Raw genomic sequence first — 27,645 nt, forward strand, 5'->3', positions numbered from 1 at the left:
ACTTGCACTTCGGAATTACCTCATAAAAAGCTTTATTACACATCCAAGAAATGTATCTCATTTACATTACTAGCCTCAGATACTGATTAAGAAAAAGAGCTTGCTAACTATTCCAGACAGGGATGTGTTAGTTACCAAGCGATAGAATAAGATCTTGCAGATATGTTGGTAATTCTTCAGAAATAGGTTTGAATTGGGATGACTCAAGTGTGGATCATTTCATCCTCCTGTGATTTTTGAAAATATCGAATCCGTTCTTTGGTATGGTAGGACATCTGAAGGATATTTGTTATTGTAATTCTCAGTCATGAATGAGGGATGGAATGAGTTAACATATGAAACCGGTGTTTCGAGTCAATCATTTTTCCCGTATATTAAGCAGTCAATTTTTCAATTTTGGGGTAGGAAAAATAAATTGTTTCAGGAAGAAAATGGCTATGTTTCTTCCGTCTTTACCAATGCTTGCAAAACTTAATATGAGCAGAGCAAGTAATGATTCCTGGCCTTGAACTTTGACCCGTAAGCAGTGGCTAAATCAAATAATCAAAACTGAAGAAGAAAAATGAACTACACACATAAAAATCCTTTCTTTCTAGCAAAAAAAAAAAAGTGAGTTTAGTAGTCATTATTTATTTTTTGTTGACAGTTCATTTCTAAACCTTTACTCCATCCACCGTTCTTTCTTATATTCCTTCTCTCATCATTTCACTTTCTTTTCCTTGTATCATCCTCTCTCTGCTGTACTCGTAGTGTGTGCTTGTCTGTCGTTACTGGCATGGTTTATTTCCGTTCTTTTTAAGGCTTTAACCACCGCCAACCCCCCCTTCCCATCTGTTTCTTGTCTTGTGTTCTTATCTAATTGTCAGTGCTCGTAAGCACCTTAGATCCGATGGACCGTACAATGTTGACATCGTGCCGAATCAGATTACACTGCCGGAGTAGCAATTTCGTGCAAGATGGGAGGATAGAGAAGGGGGGGGGCGAGGAATGAATCTAATACGTAGTGGGGTAGAGACCCGGATGAAGAATTGTTTTCCCAACGAGGTTAATGCTATACAGAAGCTGCTTAAACATGTAAATCCAAAGTCGAAGGCTGTGCCGTACCTGCTCGCACTGTCACCAGGACACTGCTACCCACCCAATAAATCATGCTGATAAGGGTCGACAGAGTGAGTCCATCATGTCTCCGACCGTCTAACTGCCATGCTGGGAATAATGCGAACCACTGGAGCCCAAGACTTGAACATCTATCTTCCACCCCACACAACTACGTCTTTAGTTCAGATATCTGGAAGATTTCTCTCCTTAATATCCTTAACTACCCGTGTTGTAGGGGGTGGCAGGAAGCTCCTGTTGTAGTTCTTTCGAAGGTATGTCAAATAACTGGTGATACGACCGCTCTTTTACGTAACTCGTCTTGTTGGATAAAAATTCCTGACTGGTATCGGGTTGGAAATCGCAATAAAAGTGTCTCCTAAGTGGTGTCCGGCTTTCATTCTTAATTTTATTTACAATCTTCATTGGTACCTAGGTATGTCTACACTTTATCGCTGCAATAATTATTACTAGAAAGATATGTTTTTTTTTTTTTTTTTTAGTTACTGTATTAATTCATTACTTGTAGCGACCTCTGCAGGATTACTTTAGTACTAGAAGTCATATGCTTCAACTCGTTTAACAATTAAGGTTTCGTACAAACAGTACTGAGCGTATTATTAAAATCATTAGTTTTGCTTTCATAATCTCCTAGGATTAATAATTCTTAGGAATTAGAAAGTAATCTGACTCGATTCACTTTGCTTTCCTAAACTTAAATATTCACGAAAGTGATTTCTTATTAGAATAGCAGTCCGCTTGAAATATCTGAGTTAATTTTTTCTATTACAAATAAAAAAAATTCTAAAACTTATAAAAGTAAAAATGTTGTCCGATTTTAAAGAAAAGTTCAAGGTTAATTAATTTTCCTACATCCTATTAGTGATTTGGGACTTTTGTTGTTTAGTAAATTAGTTCAGAATACGTCCTTGCGTGCCCTTACTAATTTGTAATAACTTTCCTATCAAATCATGTGACAGTTTGCTTTCTAGTTATAGAAATGATATTTATAGTTAATGCATCTCAATGTTTCGACCGTAGTCCTATCATCAGAAAGTACACAATATCTTTTGTATCTGTATATTGATAATTGCAAGATTAGCTATTAAACAAATGAAACAAAATCTATCTTATTGGGGTAACTCGGCTTTACATAGATGACCAAACTTTTCGCATGCTCAAGCCTTCAGACTAGCCATTGTTAACAGCACTTTTTTGGTTAATAATCAGATATCTTGTCCAAAATAAGACGTGTTTACCAAATGAGCCTTTATAGATCCTAAAGTATTATTATAAATGATATTCATGGCATAGATAGCTTACCCTGGTTGGATAAAATTTAAGCACTTTATAGTCCTTATAAGGACTGGCTTAAAGGGGCGAAGCAAGAATGCTTTTCATCTTTCCCGTTATCTGTAGAGGACAGTGTATGGATAAGGTGTTATTGAGCTATTAAAGCTCTGATCATGGAAGGAGGGTAACATCAATAGCCGAGCCTCAGTTAGAACTTCATTGGCTACAGCATTGCCATCCATTACCCTCCAAGGGTATTAATCTTAACCACCGACTGTTTAAGTAAAGGTAAACTCTCAAAAATATCGGACGATCTCTAGGCCACCCCATAGTGGGCGAAAGACCGTCCATATCTCAGCGTTGGTTCCACTCAGTGACGGGCTCCTCCACCACCGCTCTTATTCCGAAGAAAAGCATTCACCGACAAAGCCCCTCACCGGGCCGTGCCATAAAACACTTTCCCCGGAGACTCATATTGCTCCTTTAAGGCAAAAATCTTAAGAGAGCGAACTCATACTCTCGAAGCTCAGCGCCCAAGGGGGTAACAGCAACAACCGAACCTCAGTTAAACTTCATTGGTACAGCATTGCCATCCATTACCCTCCAAGGGTATAAAATCAATCACCGACTGTTTAAGTAAAGGTGAAATCTCAAAAATTCGGACGATCTCTAAGCCACTCATTCGTGGGCGAAAGACCGTCCCTATCTCATCTCAGCGTTGGTTCCACTCAGTGACGGGCTCCCCGACCACCGAGCAGAACCGCTCAAATTCCGAAGAAAATAATTCACCGACAAAGCCCCTCACTGAGCCGTGCCGGACAACACTTTCCCCGGAGACTCAAATTGCTCCCTTAAGGCAAAAACCTCAATAGAGCAAACTCTCGAAACTCATTATCCAAGGGGGTAACAGCAACAGCCGAACCTCAGATAAACTTCATTGGTATAGCATTGCATTGTTGCCGTCCATTACCTCCAAGGGCATTAATGAATCAATCACCGAATGTTTAAGTAAAGGTGATATCTCAAAAATATCGGACGATCTCTAGGCCACTCATTCGTGGGCGAAAGACCGTCCAAATCTCCGCGTTGGTTCTGCTCAGTGAAACTCGACCACCGAGCAGAACCGCTCATTCCGAAGAAAATAATTCACCGGCAAGTACCCCTCAGCGGGCCGTGCCAGAGAACACCTTCCCCGGAGACTCAAAGTGCTCCCTTAGGGCAAAACCTAAGAGAGCGAACTCATTAACCCAGGATAACAGCAACAGCCAAACCTCAGTTAAACTTCATTGGTTCAGCATTGCCATCCGTTACCCTAATGGGCATCTCATAAAATCAATCACCAACTATGTAAGTAAAGGTGAAATCTCAAAAATACGGACGATCTCTAGGCCACTCCATAGTGGGCGAAAGACCGTCCTAATCTCAGCGTTGGTTCCACTCAGTGACGGGCTCCCCGGCCACTGAGCAGAACAGCTCAAATTCTGAGGAAAATAATTCACCGACAAAGCCCCTCAGCGGGCCGTGCCGGAGAACACTTTCCCCGGAGACTCAAAGTGCTCCCTTAAAGCAAAAACCTTAAGAGAGCGAACTCAAAAACTCATCTCCCAAGGGGATAACAGCAATAGCTGAACCTCAGTTAAACTTCATTGGTACAGCATTGCATTGTTGCCATCCGTTACCTCCAAGGGCATTAATGAACCAATCGACTATGTAAGTAAAGGTTCAATCTCAAAAATATGGACGATCTCTAGGCCACTCCATAGTGGGCGAAAGACCGTCCAAATCTCAGCGTTGGTTCTACTCAGTGAAACTCGATTACCGAGCAGAACCGCTCAAATTCCGAGGAAAATAATTCACCGACAAAGCCCCTCAGCGGGCCGTGCCGGAGAACACCTTCCCCGGAGACTCAAAGTGCTCCCTTAAGGCAAAAACCTTAAGAGAGCGAACTCAAAAACTCATCGCCCAAGTGGGTAAGAGCAACAGCCGAACCTCAGTTAAACTTCATTGGTACAGCTTTGCGTTGCTATCCATCACCCCCAAGTGCATTAATGAACCAATCGACTATGTAAGTAAAGGTTCAATCTCAAAAATATCGGACGATCTCTAGGCCAATCATTCGTGGGCGAAAGACCGTCCAAATCTCAGCGTTGGTTCTACTCAGTGAAACTCGATTACCGAGCAAAACCGCTCAAATTTCGAGGAAAATAATTCACCGACAAAGCCCCTCAGCGGGCCGTGCCGGAGAACACCTTCCCCGGAGACTCAAAGTGCTCCCTTAAGGCAAAAACCTTAAGAGAGCGAACTCAAAAACTCATCGCCCAAGTGGGTAAGAGCAACAGCCGAACCTCAGTTAAACTTCATTGGTACAGCTTTGCGTTGCTATCCATCACCCCCAAGGGCATTAATGAAGCAATCGACCGCATCTCACGGTCGATTGATTCTTCCATATTTAAGAACACTTTACATGTTTGATATTTTAGTGATATTTATTTTCTTCAACAAGAGGTGTATTAATATTTTTTAATTTATCTCTTTTTTAATTTTTTATATATTTAAAAGATTTAAAAAGTTTAAATAAGTATTATTTAAATATTATCTTTATAGGGACAAGATTAAGTCAGTTATCGAAAGCAATTATGAATGCACCCAAATGCCACATTATTTGGTGCTGCAAAGATCTATAGAATCGGCTGAGGATTTCTATTGTAATTTATTTTTTTCTGGCCCAGTAAAAGGAAAAATATAATGTTTATAGTAAACAGACTGGCTTAATAGTTTATAAAGAAGTTCACGTTAGGGATAGCCACTGTTCGATCAGTTTATAAGTGCAAAAGCGTTAGATATGTGAGTTGCTCTCATCTGGTTTGTAGGGAAAAAAAGATATCGAAAAGTATTCCACGCTGATTGAAGAACGTTGAAGCCAATGAGAACCCTCATTAGCAAAAAAAGATTCGATAGTGTTGCCCTCATGACCCGAAACTCAGTGGGATCTGGATGTTATTCAGTTTTGGATGTTCAGTGAAAACGAGGCCGTACTCAGTCCCAGGAGTCCGACAGTTCTTATCTTTATTCTATCCATTACAAACTTCAGATGGTCGCCGACTTTTGACCTCTAAGTTTACGTTCAATAACATCAACAGAACGAAAGAGCTTTTGAATAAATTTGCATGACAGGTTTGTCTGATGTGAGTCTTTTAAAAATAGTGAACCTTCTTGTCTCTCCGCGTCTGCCCTCACCTAAAAAAAAATCAATTCCCACCACTTCTGGTTTCACTCCTACCTACACGCAATAAATCAGTAAGACTGGATGTCAATCCAGACACCGGGGGCTTCACCTCCTACTCTTTTCTCACGTGCGCTCTCAGATTCCACTTTCCCCACTCCCCCAATCAATCTCGCACATCCCCCCCCCCCCCACCGTCGTTCAACCCGTCATGCAGCGCCACCATTTTCAAGTCATGCCGAGGTTCGTCGCCTACTTGACTCACTCTCTCGCTTGTCCGTAACTGCTCTGTCTTCGACCATCGCCGAGCGCTTTTTCACCCTTCTAATAGTGGCACTCCTCGCGAATGGCGACAGGATCCAGAACAGCTCTGGTAGGGGTGCAAATCCACCCACTGCCAAGAATGTTTGCACAACAGTTGGTAGGAGCGGCCACCCTCGGACACTAAGAAATCGATGCAGCATGTAGTCATCCCCCCCTCCTCTCTCTCTCTCCCCACCCTTGCTACCCTACTCTACCTCTGACCCCATCCCGCCAACTCTCGAAGACCACGATGTCGTTATCTGTCCTTACATCTCACCGAGAGCCATAATTTATTTACTCGTTTGGTCACTTGGAGGTTTCTGTCCAACCAACAAATAAAGTATTTGATGGGCGGTGGATGTGGTGATGTTGTTGCTAAATAAACACGCCGATAGTGACAAGAAAGGCTTACAACTCACTTAAGGGTCTCTAAGCAGACTCTTGTTTCGTGTGTAGTGACTGTTGACACGACAAAATGGATTGCGACTTTCTGTAGTTATTTAATTTTGGTTTTAAGGACTTCCTTTGTCTAGAATAAGCACTTTCTCTTCATCTATTCGTTTTAAAACATCAATTTTATTGTTTTCTAGAATCAGCAGCAATTTGTTCTCTTCTGAAGAGCATAAGAGCATACTCGTTTTCATACCATTCTTTTGGGGAGAATCAGTAAGTATGGTGTTGTAGAATAATACGAGATGCTTATTTCAGTTTTGCCCGTCTAGTTGATGTCATAGAGACAGTTCGAATCAGCAAGAGTAGGACTTTATCCACCAACTATCAAAAAAAAAAAAAAGTTAAAGCACTGTGCAGATTATGGAAGTATGTACAATACTTCCTGAATTCCAACACTTGTTAGAGAATCGTTACATCATATTTTGAATTAAATTCATCTTCCACTCAAAATGGTCGCTATTTTTTCTACTTCTGGTTCCTGATGAGAGATTACACACAGCAGAAGTAAATAGTTGTTCTTATTGCGTACTCGACAGCAGAAAACAGAGTGCAGACTCAAAATATTATGCAGAAATATAAATTAACAGTGAAACAGACAACTCATCAACATTGGATAAGTTTTTTAAAATAGAGTCTCCTGGCGATGATCAAATGAATTACTTCCAACATCTGTCAAGAAAGTACAGCGTGTGTTGTATGTATGGACGTAGTCTGCTAAAATATTATTTTGTTCCTTTCTGATGTAAGAAATATCTTAGGATTAAGCGGACAAACTGGAACTAATTCAGGGAAGAAAAGAAGCAATATGAAAGAGAGAGAGAGAGAGAGAGAGAGAGAGAGATTATGGATTAAAATCGAAACAGAGGGATCTAAGTTTTTTCCATCTGCTTGGAGAAAATCTCATCCACTAACGCCTTAGACTTAGCTTGGAAATGCCTAATAAAAGATCACCTTGTGCTTGATGAAATCACGTATCAGATCATTCTTTCCACTGAGAGGAACATCTTTTAGCAAATCATCATGGAAAGAGAAAAAAAAAAAAACAATACTACACTCATTAGATTTATATAAGTGTTTTTGGTTTTATATATCAATAAATCATCCTATGCTACATCATTGAATGGCCTCTTATGACATCCACGTGAAGATGATATCTGCAGTTGCCAAAGTAACTCACTATTAATGTCAGTGGAGTTGAATAATCGGACGCAACAGCTTAACAGGAGCCAAACATCATTGTTTTATTTGACGTCCACTGTTTCTATTTGCCTTAGGCCGACGGTACTAATTGTAGACATGAGTCTGCTTGAAAACCTTTTTGAACGGTACTTGTAAACAACCCAATAGTAGCATTGCATTGTATCACTTGTTGCGAGGGAAGTATAGAAAAGCCACGTTTGACATGTCAAAGAAAAATATGACTCCTTTGCAACGTTATATATGGATTCTGTCTACGGCTTGGACATTATCCCTGGCGGTTGTCGAAATAACCCCGAACCTCCGTAGATTGTTTCATAAGACAACGACCACAAGCATGTTCCGGATATTACGGACATGTATGGTCTAGAGGGGGGTGGAGTTTGTCACGTGCGAACGGATTTCTGCTAATCCTTCTTGACAAGTGGTAAATAATGCACTTAGAGACAGTAGACAATTGTACAGTGGGAGGCCAGGAATGTTCCTCCGAAATGGAGGAGGATGGAATAACCTGTCATGTGGCATGCTGCTGCTACGGAGTTACGGAAGGCACGTGTTGTTGAACGTAGAGAATGCGATTATAAACTAATAGAGAGAGCAACGCAGTCATCACTTACGTGGCGTCTGGTCTGGATGGAAGTTATATGTGGCGAGGGTTTGTCATTACTGCTCGATCTGTCTTATGTACACCGGCCTCTCATCGAAGGTCAAACATTATCTTGTCATCACAATTCCTGTTTGTGCTTCCTTCGTTCTTTCTTCCTCCCCCCTTCTCTCTGTTCTTCTTTTTTTTATATTATTTTCTCTCGCTTTAATTCTGTTTCATTATAATTATAGACTCCCACTTTTTGCTGCTTGTTCCACATCTTTCTCAACATCAGCTTTGTTTGCATCTGCTATGTGAGTGTTGTCATTTTCTCAAATTATATTCATTTCCTTGAGGTTAGTGTAAGGCGACTAAGGCTGCAACAGCAACCGAATTTCTTAAATTAAGGGGATAAAAATCCCTTATTATTTTACAGCCAGTATGCGAAACTCTAAGATCTAAAACTACGATCTAAGAGTTTCATGCCGAAGAACTATCGGCGAATCCAAGCGTAAGTGACCACCTGGTAGTACAACCCAAAGGCAACTCGAAGCAAAGGTGGAGCGAGTTCCCTCACTATCCTTGATATTTTCTCATAATGTGAAAACACAGCTCCTAGGAGATGTAATACTGCTTTACATTATGAGGAAAGGTCACCACCCAGACCGGTTTCAACCTTTTTTTTGAGGTCTCATCAGTGAGTAGCTAGACCTGGATGATATCAAAGTCCTTAAAAGGACTGGCTTAAAGGGGCGAAGCAAGAATGCTTTTCATATACCCCGTTATCTGTAGAGGACAGTGTAGGGATAAGGTGTTATTGAGAAATTAAAGCTCTGATCATGGCAGGAGGGTAACAGCAATAGCCGAGCCTCAGTTGGAACTTCATTGGCTACAGCATTGCCATATTTAAAGGTAAAGCCGTCTCTAAAAATTCGGACGATCCCTAGGCCACTCAATCGTGGGCGAAAGACCGTCCATCTCAGAGTTGACTCCACTCAGTGATGGCCTTCCACCCACACGCCACCACCGAACAGAACCGTTCAAATTCCGAAGAAAATCGTTCACCGACAAAGCCCCTCAGCGGACCGTGCCGGAGAACACTTTCTCCGGAGACTCAAATTGCTCTCTTAAGGCAAAAACCTTAAGAGAGCGAACTCAAAACTCAGCGCCCTAGGGGGTAACAGCAACAGCCGAGCCTCAGTTAAACTTCATTGGTACAGCATTGCCATATTTAAAGGTAAAGCCGTCTCTAAAAATTCGGACGGTACCTAGGCCACTCATTAGTGGGCGAAAGACCGTCCATCTCAGCGTTGGCTCCACTCAGTGATGACCTACCACCCACACGCCACCACCGAGCAGAACCGCTCAAATTCCGAAGAAAAGCATTCACCGACAAAGCCCCTCAGCTTTGTCGGTGAACTTTGAGTATCCGGAGAACACCTTTTCCGGATACTCAAATAGCTCCCTTAAGGCAAAAACCTTAAGATGGCGAACTCAAAAACTCTCGAATCTCATCGCCCCAGGGGGTAACAGCAACAGCCGAGCCTCAGTTAAACTTCATTGGTACAGCATTGCCATCCATTACCCTCCAAGGGTATTAATCACCGCTGTGATATCAAAGTTTAAGTGAAAAGAACTTACATACCTTCACTATACGAATGCCAGAAAGGTGTGCCACTGTATTATATTATATTATATTATAACTAAGATGAAAGGTCAAACGACTATTTTTTCTGGCCAAGTTAATTAAATTAGTTTTCGATCTTAGAGTTTCGCATACTGGCTATAAAATAATAAGGGATTTTTATTGACTTAATTTAATTAACTTGGCCAGAAAAAATAGTCGTTTGACCTTTCATCTTAGTTATAATATAATATAATATAATATAGTGGCACACCTTTCTGGCATTCGTATAGTGAAGTTATGTAAGTTTTTTTCACTTAAGTGAAAAGAACTGAACTGAGAAAAAAGACCAATCCCTTGGAGGGTAGCTGATGGCAATGCTGTAGCCAATGAAGTTCTAACTGAGGCTCGGCTATTGCTGTTACCCTCCTGCCATGATTAGAGCTTTAATAGCTCAATAACACCTTATCCCTACACTGTCCTCTACAGATAACGGGGAAGATGAAAAGCATTCTTGCTTCGCCTCTTTAAGCCAGTCCTTATAAGGACTATGATATTAGAACGGTGAGATGCGGTGATTAATTAATACCCTTGGAGTGTAATGGATGGCAATGCTGTAACCAATGAAGTTTAACTGAGGCTCGGCTGTTGCTGTTACCCCCTGGGGCGCAGAGTTTCGAGAGTTTTGAGTTCGCTCTCTTAAGGTTTTTGCCTTAAGGGAGCAATTTGAGTCTCCGGGGAAAGTGTTCTCCGGCATGGCCCGCTGAGGAGCTTTGTCGGTGAATGCTTTTCTTCGGAATATGAGCGGTTCTGCTCGGTGGTGGCGTGTGGGTGGAAGGCCATAACTGAGTGGAGCCAACACTGAGATGGACGGTCTTTCTTCCACTATTGAATGGCCTAGGTACCGTCCGAATTTTTAGTGACGGCTTTACCTTTAAATTTAAATCCGTACCAATAAAGTTTAACTGAGGCCTATTGCTGTTACCCTCCTGCCATGATCAGAGCTTTAATAGCTCAATAACACCTTATCCCTACACTTTCCTCTACAGATAACGGGGAAGATGAAAAGCATTCTTGTTTCGCCCCTTTAAGCCAGTCCTTATAAGGACTTTGATATCATCCAGGTCTAGCTACTCATTGATGAGATCTCAAAAAAAAGGTTGAAACCGGTCTGGGTGGTGACCTTTCCTCATAATGTAAAGCAGTATTACATCTCCTAGGAGCTGTGTTTTCACATTATGAGAAAATATCAAGGATAGTGAGGGAGCTTGCTCCACCTTTGCTTCGAGTTGCCTTGGTGTTGTACTACCAGGTGGTCACTTACACTTGGATTCGCCGATAGTTCTTCGGCATGAAACTCTTAGATCGTAGTTTTCGATCTTAGAGTTTCGCATACTGGCTATAAAATAAATAAGGGATTTTTTATCCCTTAATTAAATTAACTTCGCCAGAAAAAATAGCCGTTTGGATTTTCATCTTAGCCGAATTTCTTGTTCCCTCCTTCTCTCTATTTTTCTACGTACATGACTGTGTTTTATTTTCAATTTTACTTCTTCTTCCATCCTTCTCTCTGTCTCTCTCTCTCTCTCTCTTTCATTTATTCTTTTCATCTCTTTTTCTGTTTTCTTTATCACCTCGTCTTGTATTCCTCTCTCTCGGCCATCCATTCCCTATCCTATTTCTTCTCGTTTCTCTTTCTCTATGTTTACTGTTTCTTTATCTAGCTTTCTTTCTCCAGTTCATTTTTTTTCTCTCTGTTACGTCTTCACTCTTATTCAACAATTTAATTTATTCCCTCTCTCTCTCTCTCTCGGGCAGTTAAGCCTGTCTGCATTTTGTATTCTTGCTGTAAATGCGTGTGTTCTTCTGACCAATTTGCCTGTTTCGCCGAATAAAATCAACCGAGTTTCCGGTAGAAAACATTTTTCACCTCCCTATGAGAATGGTTAACTCACCTTCACTTGAAAAGTCCTGATAAAGGTTCTTTGCGTTCTAGACGGGATCGAACCTTTTCAACCAAAGGTATCGTCGAAACTAACAGAGCTAAGGAGACTCTCTCTCTCTCTCTCTCTGTATATATTCTGCAAAAAATAATCATCGAATCAGTCGGTGTGTTGTTCTACTAAGAAACAGCACAAAAAAGAAAATATTTAAAAAAAAAGCAAAATAAAAATTAAAAGTCAGCACTGGTCTTTATCACCACTGCAAATTATTTTTGAAGAAACTGGCTGCAAAGATCTCCAAGACAAAATTTCCAAACAAATCTCATTGTTGAGTTGCTAAGCAACTGGTTGTGTACTACTGTGTAAAGGCTTGCACTTTTCAGCACTAAACTATCCGTAACTTCATTTACCACGCAATCTTGGTGAACATCGTAAAGCAGACCACCGGTGAGTTGCTGCTTTACCGTAGTAACCTTGCTAAAGTAAAACACTTCACTTTGACACTCTGTTCGTCTGATGTTATTATCGACGTTTACGCCACCGTACGGAAAGGACTTAAGGCTTTAAAACTGCAGGATAGCGGGCTTAAGAAAGATTTACAACGAACCTAACAAGTGGTTAAGCTCTCTCTCTCTCTCTCTCTCTCTTAACCTTGAACTCAAAATGTTCCACCCTGGCAATAGGATTTTCTATTGGCTAATGCAACAGAAAATTTGATTTCAAGAAAATTAGAAAAATAAATAAATGACATCGATGGCGGACATTACAAAAGAACTTGCCATTAGTAATATTCAATAACTTGCGAGCAAAATTCATCTAAGTTACACGCTTGTTTAATAAAATGTGATGTGAAAGATTAAGCGAGAGCAAAATAGATGGTTGATCTACATCTTGGTCATCCCACAGGGCAAAAAAAGTGCCCCTTTGTCAAAAGTAAGCGTTGATTAAATCAGAGACTTACCAGTTTGAAATCACGTTGCTGATTGGGTCATAAAATAATAACTGTGCTGTACTATTACAGTATCCATTACATGATGTGGAGATGATAATGATGAAGATGAAGAGGAGGATAGTTGATAAAATGGATGATGACTAGTTGGTTATCAGTATGGATAAACTTAAAATTATTAAACAAGATTGTGATGGGAGTAATTTCGTTACCTGTATTTGAGTTATATATTCAGATAAGGATAGTAAGATATTTTTAATACCATATTACTAAAAGTCAAAAATAGGATGGCGTGGTTGAATATGCTTTCTATTGCCGATATATTCATAAGGAAAATTTAAAAAAGTAATCACTAGTCACTACTGTGAATATATTTCTGAAATGAAAAACATTCTTTACTTCATAGGGATATCTTTTCAGATTAAAAACCAAATTTACTATTTTTATTGTTTTTTTTTTTTTTTTTCACCGAAGTCAAGCGCTGTTTCACAAGGTCTAAGCACTGTTAGTTCAATGAATAATAATAATAATAAAAAAAATGGAGTTCATATTTCTAAAGGAGGCGAGACACTTTTTTTCTGCAGTTTCCTAACAGTCATTTTAATTGTTTTTCTCAGGGGACCACATTTTTCCCTCCTAAAAATTGAATCGTTTTCTCCAGAAAAACTTCAAGTTGCCTGGAACCATATTCATCAAGTTTACTTAACAAACAGGTCCCTGTACGGTCTCGACTCACTTTGCAACTATAACAAATAATTACAACAACACGTTTAAAGACATTAATAGTCTCTATAAGAGGAGGGACAAAGAAAGAAAATAAAGGGAGGAAAAGACAGAAAGAAAATAAAGGGAGGAAAAGACAGAAAGAAAATAAAGGGAGGAAAAGACAGAAAGAAAATAAAGGGAGGAAAAGACAGAAAGAAAAAATGGACCGAGAACAAAGAATATAAAGGGAAAGAAAAAGAAACAGAAAAGAATGAATTTGAGAGAAAAAGATAAGAAGAGAAATAGAGAAGGAGAGAAAGAGAAAGAAAGACAGAGAGAGAGAGAGAGAGAGAGAGAGAAAGAGGGGGGCAAATAGTGACTTCAAGTGATAGAGATAGAGAGAGAGGGGGGGGTGAAAACAAGAGAAAGAGAAAGAACGATAGGGTGGATACAAAGTGACAGAGAGAGAGAGAGAGAGAGAGAGAGAGAGATGAGTAGTTAAGAAGCAAAAGATCATAAAAGAACAGAAGAGTGATAGAAGACGGCGCTCTTAAAAAGCGAGGTTGTTGGGATTTTCAACAAAAGCTAAAGAATAGAAAGAAGAAAACAGTGAAGGAAGAGAACAACATCAATCCATGTCGACAGCACAAATGATTTTATTTACAGGTTACAGTGATCGCTCTAAACTGTTCCCATTGACATCCTTTCCCCACCCCACCCCCCTAGTCCCTCCCCCAGCACAAGCTGTCCTCATCGGGAGCATTACAAGACCGCATTTACATCACTCGAGCACACCGTGGACCGAAACAAAACAGCACACACTAACCACCATCACAAGCGCTGGAAGCAAGGCGCCACTGACCCGCCCATCAGGGCGTTTCTTGAGAAGGCGGCGAACAACTGTCCGAGTGCGGATGATGGGACCTGCTGGGTATGATGAATTCCCCTTCATTTACACTTGCACTTAATGTTTTGCCATCATCAGTGGCTCTGAATGGCCTGTTAGTTTTACTGCGTCCCGATGTTTTCAGCTAGTAACAAACCAAGCTCTGTGTATGATGTGTTGATGAATAACAGCAGACAGCGGTCGAGTCATTTAGAACTGTTTCATTGAGCTCGTGCAACGATGTCACCCTCTGGTCCTCTACGGGAAGCCGTACTCTGCTCTTCGTGTGTGTGCGTGTGTGCGCGCACGCACGTGATCGATAAAGTACCGAATAATAACAAAAAAAAAAAAAAAAAAGCGCAACTTCCAAGTCCGGCATTCTTTTTCTTTAGTCGAAGTTGTTTCTAAAATTAATACGTTCTCTCACTCCCTAGTTTCACAATGCAGACAGACAAGAAATTATTGATCTGATTTTATTAAATTGCAATAAACCACGCCCTCAAATTTGTTCGTACTACGCAAAGTTCTGTCGTTTTATTAATTCTATGGCTTCCCCTGACGGTGTGTGTGTGTGTGCGTGTGAGTCGTAATCTCGTTAAAAGTGCGCTGAACAAAAATGTATCCAATAAAAGAAATGACATCTTTGATGATGACGATGATGATGGTGCTAGTGGAGTACCGGAAGTGTGTTGAAAGAATCGTGGGACTACATAAAACAGTCGAAAAATAAAATCTGTAAACGTGTACACAAAGCAATAATAACCATTAATATAAATTCTCCGTAGTCAATATTGGTGATTATTTATGTTAATTTAGATCCTCTTTGTGTATACTTGGACATTCTACGCTAAAAGAGTTTTTGTTGATTTTTAATTTTTTAAAATTTTTATTATATTAATTAGTGAGCATATGTATAAGGAATTACCATAACATCAATTTTATTATATTTTAATGTTTTCTTAAATATATATAAGAAAACATTAAAAAAAAAGTAAATTGCTCAATGGGTCTCATGTAATTGAGGGATGACGATGCTGGTCTGTTTACTTTTAGAGCTATGGACATTCATCACATTTTTGGTGGTAAGAACGGATCATACCCTCCGAGATTATCGAAGAATGGTTGCATAGTCAAGTGTATAAGTCAAAGAAAAGACATACGAAAGGTTTTAAAGAGAAAATGAATGATGTTATTCGCAATAAACCAAGAAGACTGAAATGTTCGTCCTCTATCATCCAGTTTAACCTCTCCTCAAGTGATTATCTCCATTCCAACATCAAAAAAGCAGTCGATACTTTACTGTAGGGACAATTAAAAATAAAAACCTTCGTTTCGAATAGCTTTCAAAAGCTCGTAGACAATTTACAAGTGTTCGTTTAGAAAAATAAAGGACTCTGCGTTGAAAAAACCAAAACCTTTTGTACATTTTATCTTTTTAGATTTAATAAAAATAAATAAATAAATTCTGTTTTGCTTCTTGTGTGTACTGTCTCTTTTACATGCATCCACACCATAGGAAAGCTGCCATTCAAGTATTCATGCCATAGACTCAAGCATTCATGAACAAAGAGCACAAGACGCATTGCCTTTAAATTCCTTTAAATCATTATGACTTTTAAATTCTTACATGAGTAAGGTATCTTCAACATTAATCCAACGGCCAGAACTTCATCAGAGATTTCTTCACCATCCTAGAAGATATCGTTTAGAATGTGGCATGGTACTCCCCTCACTCCTATCATACTACACAAATATCATCTAAGCTTACCAGTGAATTGCCTCTTCTGTTACTGAACCGAAGCTTTTCGGCAAAACCACCTGGAGTAGCCTGTTAACCATAAGATTCTTCTCAGGAAACCGTAGCTCTAAGCTCTTCCAGCTCACGATAAATAACTTAATCTCATCCATGATGCACATTCAAGAAACCACCAAGTCTGATAGTTACAACTGGATAAAGAGATAGTTAATCTCTTCTGTAAGCTTAATATGTAACTTTCATCTGTTCCCCCCCCCCACGCACACAAAACAGAAGACAGCATCTTTGAGACCTTCATTGAGAGAGAGGCAAGCAACCATCATCTACTTGGAACGACGATGATCCTGCAATCCTAATTTCGATTTTTTTTTCTTGAATCTTGCAGCAAATGTTGTGGCATGATATCACTGTACATGTAAACTAGACAATTCCTTGTAAGTTGATCCTCATTGATTTATGTATATAAGACTGTTGAATAAAAAATCTCTCGCTATTGGAAATTGGTAAACACATTATGAACTGAAGATCAAAAATATGAAAATTCGTGATAATCTCAGAGATTTAAGAGATTAAGAAAAATAAACCTTCTAAAGATTATTCAAATTAAGTGGATATTGAATCCAACATTATTTCAAAGCCGAATATATAGAAACTACAAGAGTTTCATGCCGAATATAGAGACTCTAAAAGTTTCCGCAGTACAAGCGTAAGCAAACCTTTCATGACAGGGCAACTCGTAGTAAAGGTGGAGTAAGTTCCGATCACTGTCCTTACTATTTTCCTATAATGTAAAACACATCTCCTAGGAGATGTATGATGTTATACATTATGGGGGGGGAGGTCACTACCCCCAGACCGGTTTCGACCTTTTTTGAGTGGTAGCCAGACCAAGAATACTCAGGATGAAGTGATGCAGAATTTATACTTTACCATACGAGTTGCTAAAAAATGTCACATCACAAAAGGTACCAAGAATTACTGAAATAAGAGAGCCAAAAGGCTTCACTTCGGCGATGCAAAATTATTTAAATTAAGTGGATATTGAATCCAATGGGAAAATACTAAGGAAAATAATCGGAGCTTATTCCACCTTTACTACGAGTTGCCCTGTCATGAAAGGTTTGCTTACGCTTATATCCTCAGAAACTTTTACAGTTCTGTGAAACTCTTGTAGTTTCTCTATTCGGCTTTGAAATAATGTTGAATTCAATATCCACTTAATTTGAATAATTTTGCATCGCCGAAGTAAAGCCTTTTGGCTCTCTTTTTCAGCCTTCTAAAGATTATTGGCTATCTCCATCCAACTAATGAAAGCAACAACGTATGATTATCATTTTAACATCTTTCTATGAAGTAAAATTCTACATCTAGAATTCCTTTCTCTAATACTGATAGATTTCAGTGTGCACATCCTGAACTACAATCGTCATAAATTTCATCATTGCAATATCATGCATGGCCTGTTGCTGCTATCTCTCGTTGACCAATGTAACACTAATTATAAGACAGCGATGTCTTAAAGATATTAAACAGAAAAGTTTCAAAGTATCATATCATCAAATCTTCTGTTTACATTGGAATCAGTAATGATTTGAACATAATGTTGCAATGCAACCCGTGTGTGTGTGTGTGTGTGTGTGTGTGTGTGTGTGTGTGTGTGTGTGTGTGTTACGCGTCAGTTTTCTTTGTCCTTTTTATTTACTCCTTTCTAAATTTACGTAGACTATTTTAATGAGACGTCTTCTTAAGTATTTAGAAAGAACTATTCACTGTCTACACAGGATGAGGAACGCTTCATACTTCTTTGTACCTACTCTTCATTTGCGCTTTCTCTGTCGCTCTTTCTTTCCAAATTTAAGTACCCATTACTGCGCCTCGGAGTTGGGACTTTCATGTCTTATTTAGACGGGACTGAGGACTATAAAATAAGATTAAGCGGTAACCAAGTACTTCAATAAATGTTTTCCTTGATGCCAATTAAGAGTACTATAGCCTTTTTCTCGTCACTAAAAACAAGGTCAACCGTTAAGTCTTTTTTTTTCAAAGAAAAAAAAATTAAAAAATAAATAGAAAGACTTGTTGAGTATTCTATTTGAAGTCAAGGGCAAGTCGGTGTTGTTTATTTTTTTTCCCCCCTTACGATCAGTATAAGAAGAAGCAGCAGAATTCATTAGGTGCTGAAGACATTAGTTATAAGATAAGCTGTATTACTTGTGTTGGATGTCGAAAACAATTACCTAAGATTGAAATAGTGTTTAAAAATAAGTCGTAATGGAAATACTAACTTTGGATTTGTAAGCGACTGCAATGTACAAGACAAGATTTCTTCAAAAGTGCGGGAAAAAAAATCTTGTAGAAGCCAATGAGGAAATATTGCTCAGGTGGAAAAATCTTGTAGTAAATATTCCTCAGGTTCGAAGCAAAAGAGGAAATATTCCTCAGATGAAAAATATCGTGCAGAAGTCAGTGAGCGAAAGAAAAAAAAAAATTCAGGAGAAAAGTATCTTTCAGAAAGCAAAAAGTATCTTGCGAATTCAGTGTGTGTGTACTAATCTGAAAGCTCTATGATGAAGTTAACTAAGGAATTCCATCAAGGTATGACTACTTTATATAGTCTTAAATAATATTCTTGGTCCATGGTGGAACGCATCAGTTGGTCAATCATCAAAATATAATTTACTCAACACGTGCGTGAAATCATGTAATTAACTGATCTTTATTTTAGAAAATTAGATTAAGTTGATTTTCATGATTTTTCTTATTGAAGAATGATTGCACGATTTTTTCTTCGTGAAGTATGAATTTTTTGTTCTTCCTTTTGTTCTTTAAAGTATGATAATAATACAATGTTTTTTAAATATTCCTCGGGTTCGAAGCAAATATTGACGTGAAAAAAAAAATATTGACAGCATTTTAAATTTTCAGAACTTTTTTTATATGAAACAACACCAATAAAAAGAATTATCAAAATAATTAAAATTCTCATTTTAAACGTCATCACTCCTGAGTTTACTGTTGTTGTTTTTTTTATAATCTGGGGACATTAAAATAGTTAATTTTTTTTCTTCTAATAGTTTGATTTGTTATTAATTTTACCCATTATCTTAGGCTTATTTATTTCTTTTAATTAATAATTTTATTAATCCTTATAAATAATAATTCATAATTTTCTTAGTAGTAATTTCATCTAATTAATAGTTCGACTTATGTCCAAGAGTCTCCTTTCCGATATCAGCACAATAGAATCTGATCTCCACTAGACTGGCATGTCTATTGTTATTGAATCTGCGCTGAGTCAAAGGTGTGCAAGGCCAACCTCATTACAATTGATGCAAGAGAGAAAATATATAAATAGCGTCTCCAGCTAATTGGCATACTACTAGCTGAAATACGATGCAATATCTTTCAAGGATACGTGTCCACCTCCCTCTTGCAACACAAAAAGCCAAAAAAAAAGGGGGGGGATTTAATGTTCTTCAAAATGAGAAGCAACCCTCAATGTATAGACTTTTGTTCTTCGTCACGCAGCTATTCATCTTGACGGCTAAACAAGGCTCTTCTAATTAGGCCTAACTTACTTGAGATTATACCTTAGGGTGTGTTGTTTGTAGCTATAATTTATACAAGAACAAAGATCGCATTGGAGAATTTGCATGCGTGAAGGTACGATAGAATAACACATGCATCTGTGTCATCTCACCGGAAAGCATTATTAAATTTACTGTGGTTTTTCGTAATTAAGTCCATCTAAACCACACAAGCATTCGTTACCTGCAGATTAAATAAAAACACGTGTTCATTAATATGGAAGGACGTATTAACGACGTAGAAACGTTCAAGGACGCACTGCTTGCAAATGCAATAGAACTGTGGGGCGAGTGATGAATGTATGTAGGAAAAGTTTATTATCTCGATTAGGAGAATAGTTAAAGAGAAATCCTTCGTCAGTTTTTCTTGTTACTTGACTGTGTAAAGAAATTATACGAGCTATTTTATGCGTTTAGTTTATAAATATTCGTATTTATATTGCATCATTCTACTTGTCTAGACTACCGCATATTACAGATAGATAATGGCCATTTATTTCATTACCTTTTCAAGTTAGTGCTGTAGTTTTAACGGGTTTTCACCAATGCATGTATAAGGATAGTTAGCTGCATGTTAAATTCTCTTATTTTAATTGAAGCGTATTCTTAATAACGAAACGAAAGTTATTAAGGCACTAATTTTTGTTGGTCAACAGCAGAACAATAAGCTTCATTTGGGAGAAGTAAGCATGTAGATGTAAAACCTCTTAATGGATGATCCAGCAGTTCATGGTGTGCTTGTGTTGTCAAAAAAAAAAAAAAAAAAAAATGTAATTATGAAAAGTACACATTTTTTTTCATCATAAATAAATAAAAAATAATTTTGCTTGTTGTTGACTGATTTCGACATATACAAGTTGTTGATGGCTGGCAATTTGTAGATTGCGTTCCAATTATCGTCGAAAATTTGATAAAGGTAAGCGGTGATAATCAAAAATTGTCTATTGATGAAATGTCTAGATATCCGAAGATTAGTTTCTGAAACTTTCTCATTTTTCAAGAGTGATTGTTGGTATGCAACATTATTGACCTCCCCTCCCCCGATCTCACAGCCATCACTGTTTCTTTAGCATAAAATAAAAATCAACTATATAGAAATAATTTCCATGAAAATGTCACAATATTTTAATTTTAAAATACATATTTTGATATTTAATAATCATGTTTGGATTTTTCTGTCAAACTGAACAATCAGAGAAGGATGACGCAGTAGACAACAGCAGCTGGTCTTTGATTATTGCATGGTTGATTGCATAGTCGATTAACCAGATTTTTTGGATCTATAATATTGTTCATCATCGTAATGGTTTTTTGTCTGAACTTTCCAATGAATGACTTATGTCTCTCATTAGTGATTTCTTTGGTTGCTATATATTGGGTATATCTATTTGGTTGCTTTGGTTGCCATAGAGGAGAAGTCCTCTTGTAGGATGGAGGAGATTAAGACTTTTGTCTCGTCGATGGAGCGACCTACGACAGGAGCACGCACACGGCAAAGGTGGCGATGAGCCATAAGGCGAATCGCCAAAGAGTAGTAGAAGCCGGCCTTGGATGGCCGAATGGTTATCATATCCGCTCTCCACCCAAAAGGCTGCGGGTTCGAATCCCGCCGTGGGCATGGATGTTGTGATTGCCTGTGAAAGTACTAGTGGTAGTCGGCGGTAGATGCCGTTGGTGTTAGCTGATGATGGAAGTGAGACGAAGAGTCGTAGAGTAGATACCCTCCATCAATGAGTCTTTGGACTCCCTGGAGGTGTGATTTAATAATAATAATATGAACTAAGAAACTCATGCTGAGTCTTATAAATCCTTGGTTTGTTTTCTAGGGAGTAGTTACACCATTTTGAATTGCTATTTTGTGAATCTTGAATCCTAATTTTTTTCTATTTATTAATGTAAGTGTAATTTTTAAACTTATTTTAATATTCAATACCTTCAAATCTGATCTCATTGAAGATTGTTCAATATCTTCTACTGCTGATAAAAGCAATATTAATATATGAGCTATTAAATAATTGTTAGTAAACATAATGGGGGTACTGAACACTAGGTACCCACCAAGTCAGAATATTAAACTTCCATATTAAACTTCAAGAAATGAACTTCTTTAAAAGAGATTTGTGTTCATCAGCCTCGCCATATGAGGAACTGTATTTTAAAGAATAATGGGTAGGATACATTACATTTGGGTTTGTAAATATTAGGAGACGTTTCTTATCGGATGATATCATCAAAATGAAACGTAAAACAGAAGTAGGACGGTGGCTCCTTCCGATTCAATAGCGATCCTTCTTCTACGAATATGACAGTTCTATAGTATAATCATGTAAGTTGCGACATTATCATCATGGAATTTTCTGACGTTCCAGAATACTCTTTACTTACTGGTCTCTTCATAACCCTTTCCGAATCAAGAAGTCAATAAGTGCAATCCGAACAGCGCCATCTAGTGAGTGTGTTATCCTTAATGAATTGTATATCTTCGTGAAGTGCACAAAAGGCACTCCTACTTCGTTCAAATATAAAATGACTCACGCGTTGTTAATTTCTTTATTAAAATTAACTTTATTTAACATTAGTAACGAATAAAATACTTCGTAGTAATTGTAAGTGTCCATTTGAAAATTTCTTATGTAGTTTGAAGTAAAACTTAATTTAAAAATTGCTTCGTTCTCATGTGGTTGAGTTTATTCCAAACACAAATTATATTCAGATAATTTGGTACATAAATTAAGCAATGGCGTTGCATAAATAACCAACAGATGAAAAAAAAAAGTGTTTTAAAGTGTATTGGTTAATAATCAATGTCAGGATACATAGTAAGAGAGAGAGAGAGAGAGAGAGAGAATATTTAATTGAGCATCCAAAGTAATTCATACACGAATGCCTACATTACATTTCTTTCGTTACGTTTATGCGAGAGGCGGTACGAAATTAATGCTTTTTTTTGAGAAAATATAATTTATTAAATGGATTAATTCTCCATCTTTCGCGAGCATTCTGTCATTATTTTAACAAACTCAGCATCATTCTTGCCCTCGCTGAATGATACGCAGTACGTTGATCTCATAAAAGTGTTTTTACTCCGACGTCTGAACTGTTTACAAACATCTTGTTTCAGCTCTGGACTTCCGAAAAATCCTTCAGAGAGCCAAACAGGTAGTAATCAGATAGGGCCAATGCAGAACTATGGGAGGAATAGGGAAGATTTGGCCAGCCAAATATTGCAGTTGCATTCCTTATGCGCAAACTAGTGTGAGGACAGGCATTGTACGTACATTTATAACAGTCGCCATTTTGAACTATTTATGTACTGACCGATCGCAGCGCTGTTCACTGGAGGAACTAGAGACTATTATTACTGTCCACTCAATGACGTTAAATATCTTTCTGCCTCGCTGGAATCGAAAAAAAAAATTAAAAAAAAACAAAAAAAAAAAACATAGTCATTATTTACGTACCTCCTCTCGTAATTCAAATCTCTCTCTCTCTCTCTCTCTCTCTCTCTCTCTCTCTTTGAGACAAAGCACGTGTTTACTTTATTTTACTTCCATATTAAACTTCAACCAATGAACTTCTTTAAAAGAGATTTGTATTCATCAGTCTCGCTATATGAGGAACTGTATTTTAAAGAGTAATGGGTAGGAAACATTACGGGTCAAGGTTCACGCTGTTGTTATTTCTTCTTCGAGTAACAACGCAGTTAATCCAACTAAGCATTTATTCACATGTCAAAGTCTTAAATCGAGATCTTTACTCTCGTCAATTTAGGTGTGAAGTGTTTTCACAAGACTTGTGATTATCCTTTACTTATTTTCTCTTTGTTATGATATTAATCTTTCTTCAATGTGTTTTTGTGTTGATATTTTATTCAATATAATTTCCTTAAACATCTAATTTTGTTTGATCCGAATCTCTCTCTCTCTCTCTCTCTTTCTGTTATTCCTCTTCCATATCTTTAACAAAAAATATTTCAAAAATAGAGACCAAAATTCTCCGGCAAACTCAAAAGAATGGTTGATTTAGCATTTTTTTAGTATGTACACGTTGCTTGATGAATATAATCCAGTCCAATCCACCAAATTGGACGGGAACTAATCATAAAATGGCTTTACGCGATGAGAATGCATTCCCCCCCCCAATTTATCATTGAATAGCTCTCCTCAGACTGCTGGTTAAACCAATTGTGCACCGTCTACCAAACTTCAGGGTTCAGCTAAATATATCATCCTTGTACTCTTTGTTTTAGAGGACTTCGATTTTCTAGAAGAATTTTGTCACCCAAATGTATGAATCCATTCGACTCACCTTTATTGAACAGTCAGTATAAAAGGCTTCTTATGTCGTAGATAGGATTTGAAGTGTTGTCTTTCCAACCAATGCTCAGAAAGGGACTTCATTTGATTTGGACTAACATTAGTTCCAAATGATATTTGGACTAATATTTATGAAATATTCTTACTTTGTGCGGTTTTATTTTTATTTTTTTTTAAATTTTACTGAATGACAACTTGACTCCATCCTCTAATCACATCATATTTTTAGTAAAAGGTGGCTAATGGTGACATTGTCACCATGCAATCAGCAAGACTACATTACATTTACAAGCCTAGTTCGAAGAGCATATCCATGCATTCCGTTTGCTCCCCCCTGGTCCAATTGCTTAGTCTCGTGAGCTGAATTCCATCGAACATTTGTGGGATCACGTGGAACACACCATCTATCGGTCGACGACAATGTCTCACTCGCTGACCCCCCCCCCCTCCCGGAATGTTACACTGTCTAGTTGGTCCAGAATACCTCATGACACCTTCCTTGGCCTAGTGGAGTCAATTCAAGACAGGGGCAAGCGATTATCTCTCGGCCTAAGACCCAACACGCTACTAAGATTATCCTTTACTTATAATGTTTCAGCTAATGAGTATATTTTGAAATGAAAGTACAAAATTCATTTTTATGCAGTCTGGAAGTATCTTGTTTATCATTTTGTTTGTATTTTCAGAGATATTTTAAGTAGAACATGTTTTACATTGCAAAGATCACCGTTTCTTAATAATCTCTAAGCGTTTGAGGGGAAAAAAACAACAACTTTATTTGCAGATTTCTTGGAAATCATCTCAATAAGATATTTGAATTTTCTTAAACTTCATAATTTCTGCTGGTATTTTTAAAAACGTCCAACTTTCCAGGTGAATATACCACTGTATAACAGCGTAAAATAAAATTAGAACAGTATGAAAACAAACAAAAAAAAAGACAAGCAAAAACACAATTCAAGAGATAACAGGATTTATTAAATACCATCTCCTATATACATTTTGGGGGATGGTAGAAATACACGTGCTGGTTCCCCGTATGTACATTAGATAATGGCCATAAAATACAAGAAAAAACGTTATCACAGGCATTGTGTGATAAAAGGGCTTGAGATTGCTTATCTATTGACGAAACCCTTTACACCAATTAGGCCTAAGTCACCTCTAAGACAACATTAACAGAACATACTGATAGGGTGGGGGGGGGGGAGAATGGAAGGAGTCATTGCTAAGTACGTACAATGGTGATTTCGGATGATCACAGATAAAACGGGTCCCCATTAGTGCATTAACTGTAGGAGGAAAATATTCTACACTTGTCAGCCTATAGAGATCAAGGAATATTAAGATCGCTCATCTGAACTAATTCACACTAAAATTAAACTATATACACACACACACACAGATACCGTCTCTCAGGTGTATTTATGTGGTCAAGACGGATACGTTCGGACAAATTCCATACTGTGCATACCAATAATACAAAGATGATTATTTATTTATTTTTTTTATTTATGAGTTATAATTTACAAGCACACCTGACACATACACACATGAACAATAAAGTACCGAAAGTGTTGTTAAGAATTGTTGGATACATGCGAAAGATATCAACCATCTTTCTAGGGTTTGATGGTAGAATTGAGGGGTGGGTGGGAAGATTCATTCTTATTTAAATGCTAACCATAAACTGAATTAGCCGTAGATAGCAAACATATCAAACGGTTGATATGTGAGGTAGATAGAAACACACAGTAACATATACATGACAAAAGTAAATAGGATTTTTAAAATTGGAGTTAGTGAAGTTTTCAAAATACATAACACGTACGTAGATACTACTCCTAAATGATTGTGTTGTTGAAAAAGAGCTACGTTTCCCAAAGATAGATTTGTGTTCCAGTCATTTACCACTGCATAACATCAGAGGTGTCTCCATCTACAATCACTTCGTTCATTCTTAATTGATATATTGTAACTCGGTCCAATCTACGAAGCTATAGAAAAGGAAATCAAAATGATGGCAAATACATGAACGATCTTTATACACGCCTCCAATATTATTTAAAAATCTTATTTACAATGCAGTGATTTTTATTAGAACGACTGTGAATAGTTCTAACATTTCCTTATTGTCTACGCCCACAAAATTGATTTAACAGGCAAATAGCCACTGTTTAATAAAGAAAAACCTCAGAATAGGCAACGAAAACGGTTTTGAGAGAAAAATAATCCGAAATATGTTAGCTTATATTTTAAAATTTAATGTTAACACCCTAGATGATAAATGCAATCTTTCCACTCGATGTGTACAATTCCCTATTTATAGGCTGAGTTCACAGAAAAATGTAACAGATAAGCATCATATGTTTCATACACACGAATATTCTAATTCATCGATATTTGCTACGGAGGAAGAAGCAAAGAGGATGCTTAATAATATGTGAAGAGTTGCAAATATTTTTCAAAAAGTAAAATAATAATAATAATAAAGGACCAGCCTTCAAATCGATGCCGAAATGGATGATGCTAACACTGGTGGGATGTCACTAACTATTAACGGGTTGAACGTCATATTTCACTAGGAAAAGAAAATAAATGACGCCATCTGGTGATCACTAATCCGGATATTATTGTAGATATTCATCTGCATATTGCTCATTACCAGAATTTTTTTTCTGGGGTGTTTTTTTCAAACTTATTGTATAGACATTAAAAGTTCTCAAGAGAGCGTTCTTAAGACTTTTTTTTTTTGTCACTAATATTTTTGATAATCATTAGTTACACTGACGCTGAAGCCACCTCACTAAAACAACCAGTTTTGGGTTTGCTGTCCTGCAGCAATAGTAGCAGCACCAATAAAAACGAACAGAACTTCTTAGACAACTTCTAAAGCAGTTCACTTGTCCCGGTCAGCACATAGTAATGTTGTAGTCTGTTTTACAAAGTCCAGGGGAATAGTGGTGTCCAAATCAAGCACATTCCTTGCGAGACATCTACTGGATTTGTGTGGCTCTGTAATGTGCATGGGAAGAATAGTCTTCTGCCAAGCATTCTGATCGATATGAGGATGCTGAACGACTCAGACTTGGGATGTGATTCATCTGGTAAAGTCCACTCGTCTTAGCCACTGTTAAAAAGAAAATATAATAAATTAGCAAATTATGTTTAAAAAAATAGTGCAGTTATTTCATAAAGAATCTCTCTCTCTCTCTCTCTCTCAGAATAACAGTATTTTCAATGGGCTTTATAGTTTCATTGTAAAATTACTGATTTAAGTTGATTTTGCTGTCACTATTCGAAACATTCGACCAAATGTTTCGAATGGTGACAACAAAATCATCTTAATGGTGACCTAATGGTCAAAAAATCTCGAATTTTTGACAATCACACAATTTTTGATTTAATATTAAGGAAAGGACCTAATCCTAATGGTCAAAAACTTTCCCAAAATATTAATTTTTATTCTATTTAATTATTATTAATTCTCTGAACTAGAACTCATCTCTAAGACGACACTGTAGAACACGCATTCGTCATCAATGTGATGATTCCTAGCAGGAGAATGACCATATTAATAAGAAGTTATTTCTAGTAAGTGGAAATTAATCAGAATTTTTTTTTCTTTGGTCACGTTGCCGTCTTTTGGACGCTGTATGATCACTCTCGTACCCCAGAGGTTTTTTTTTAGTAAGCGAAGTCACTGCCTGAAGAAATAGTAGGATCAAC

At 37.6% G+C, this 27,645-nt stretch overlaps 1 protein-coding gene across 1 annotated transcript in view; it reads right to left on the reverse strand.

Moving 5' to 3' along the window:
• Positions 1 to 24,872: 24,872 nt before the first annotated feature.
• LOC150110180 (uncharacterized) overlaps positions 24,873 to 27,645 on the reverse strand; it is a 77,499-nt gene continuing 74,726 nt past the window's right edge. The window contains exon 6 of the mRNA XM_090391930.1: positions 24,873 to 27,046. Coding sequence (XP_090248056.1) covers positions 26,913 to 27,046 — 134 coding nt within the window. The 3' untranslated portion in view covers positions 24,873 to 26,912. The remainder of the gene's footprint in view (positions 27,047 to 27,645) is intronic.

The sequence above is a fragment of the Typopeltis vanoorti genome, chromosome 1 (genome assembly GCF_054136105.1).
Source record: "Typopeltis vanoorti isolate ZY-2024b chromosome 1, IOZ_Tvanoo_1.0, whole genome shotgun sequence".
NCBI lineage: Eukaryota > Metazoa > Arthropoda > Arachnida > Uropygi > Thelyphonidae > Typopeltis > Typopeltis vanoorti.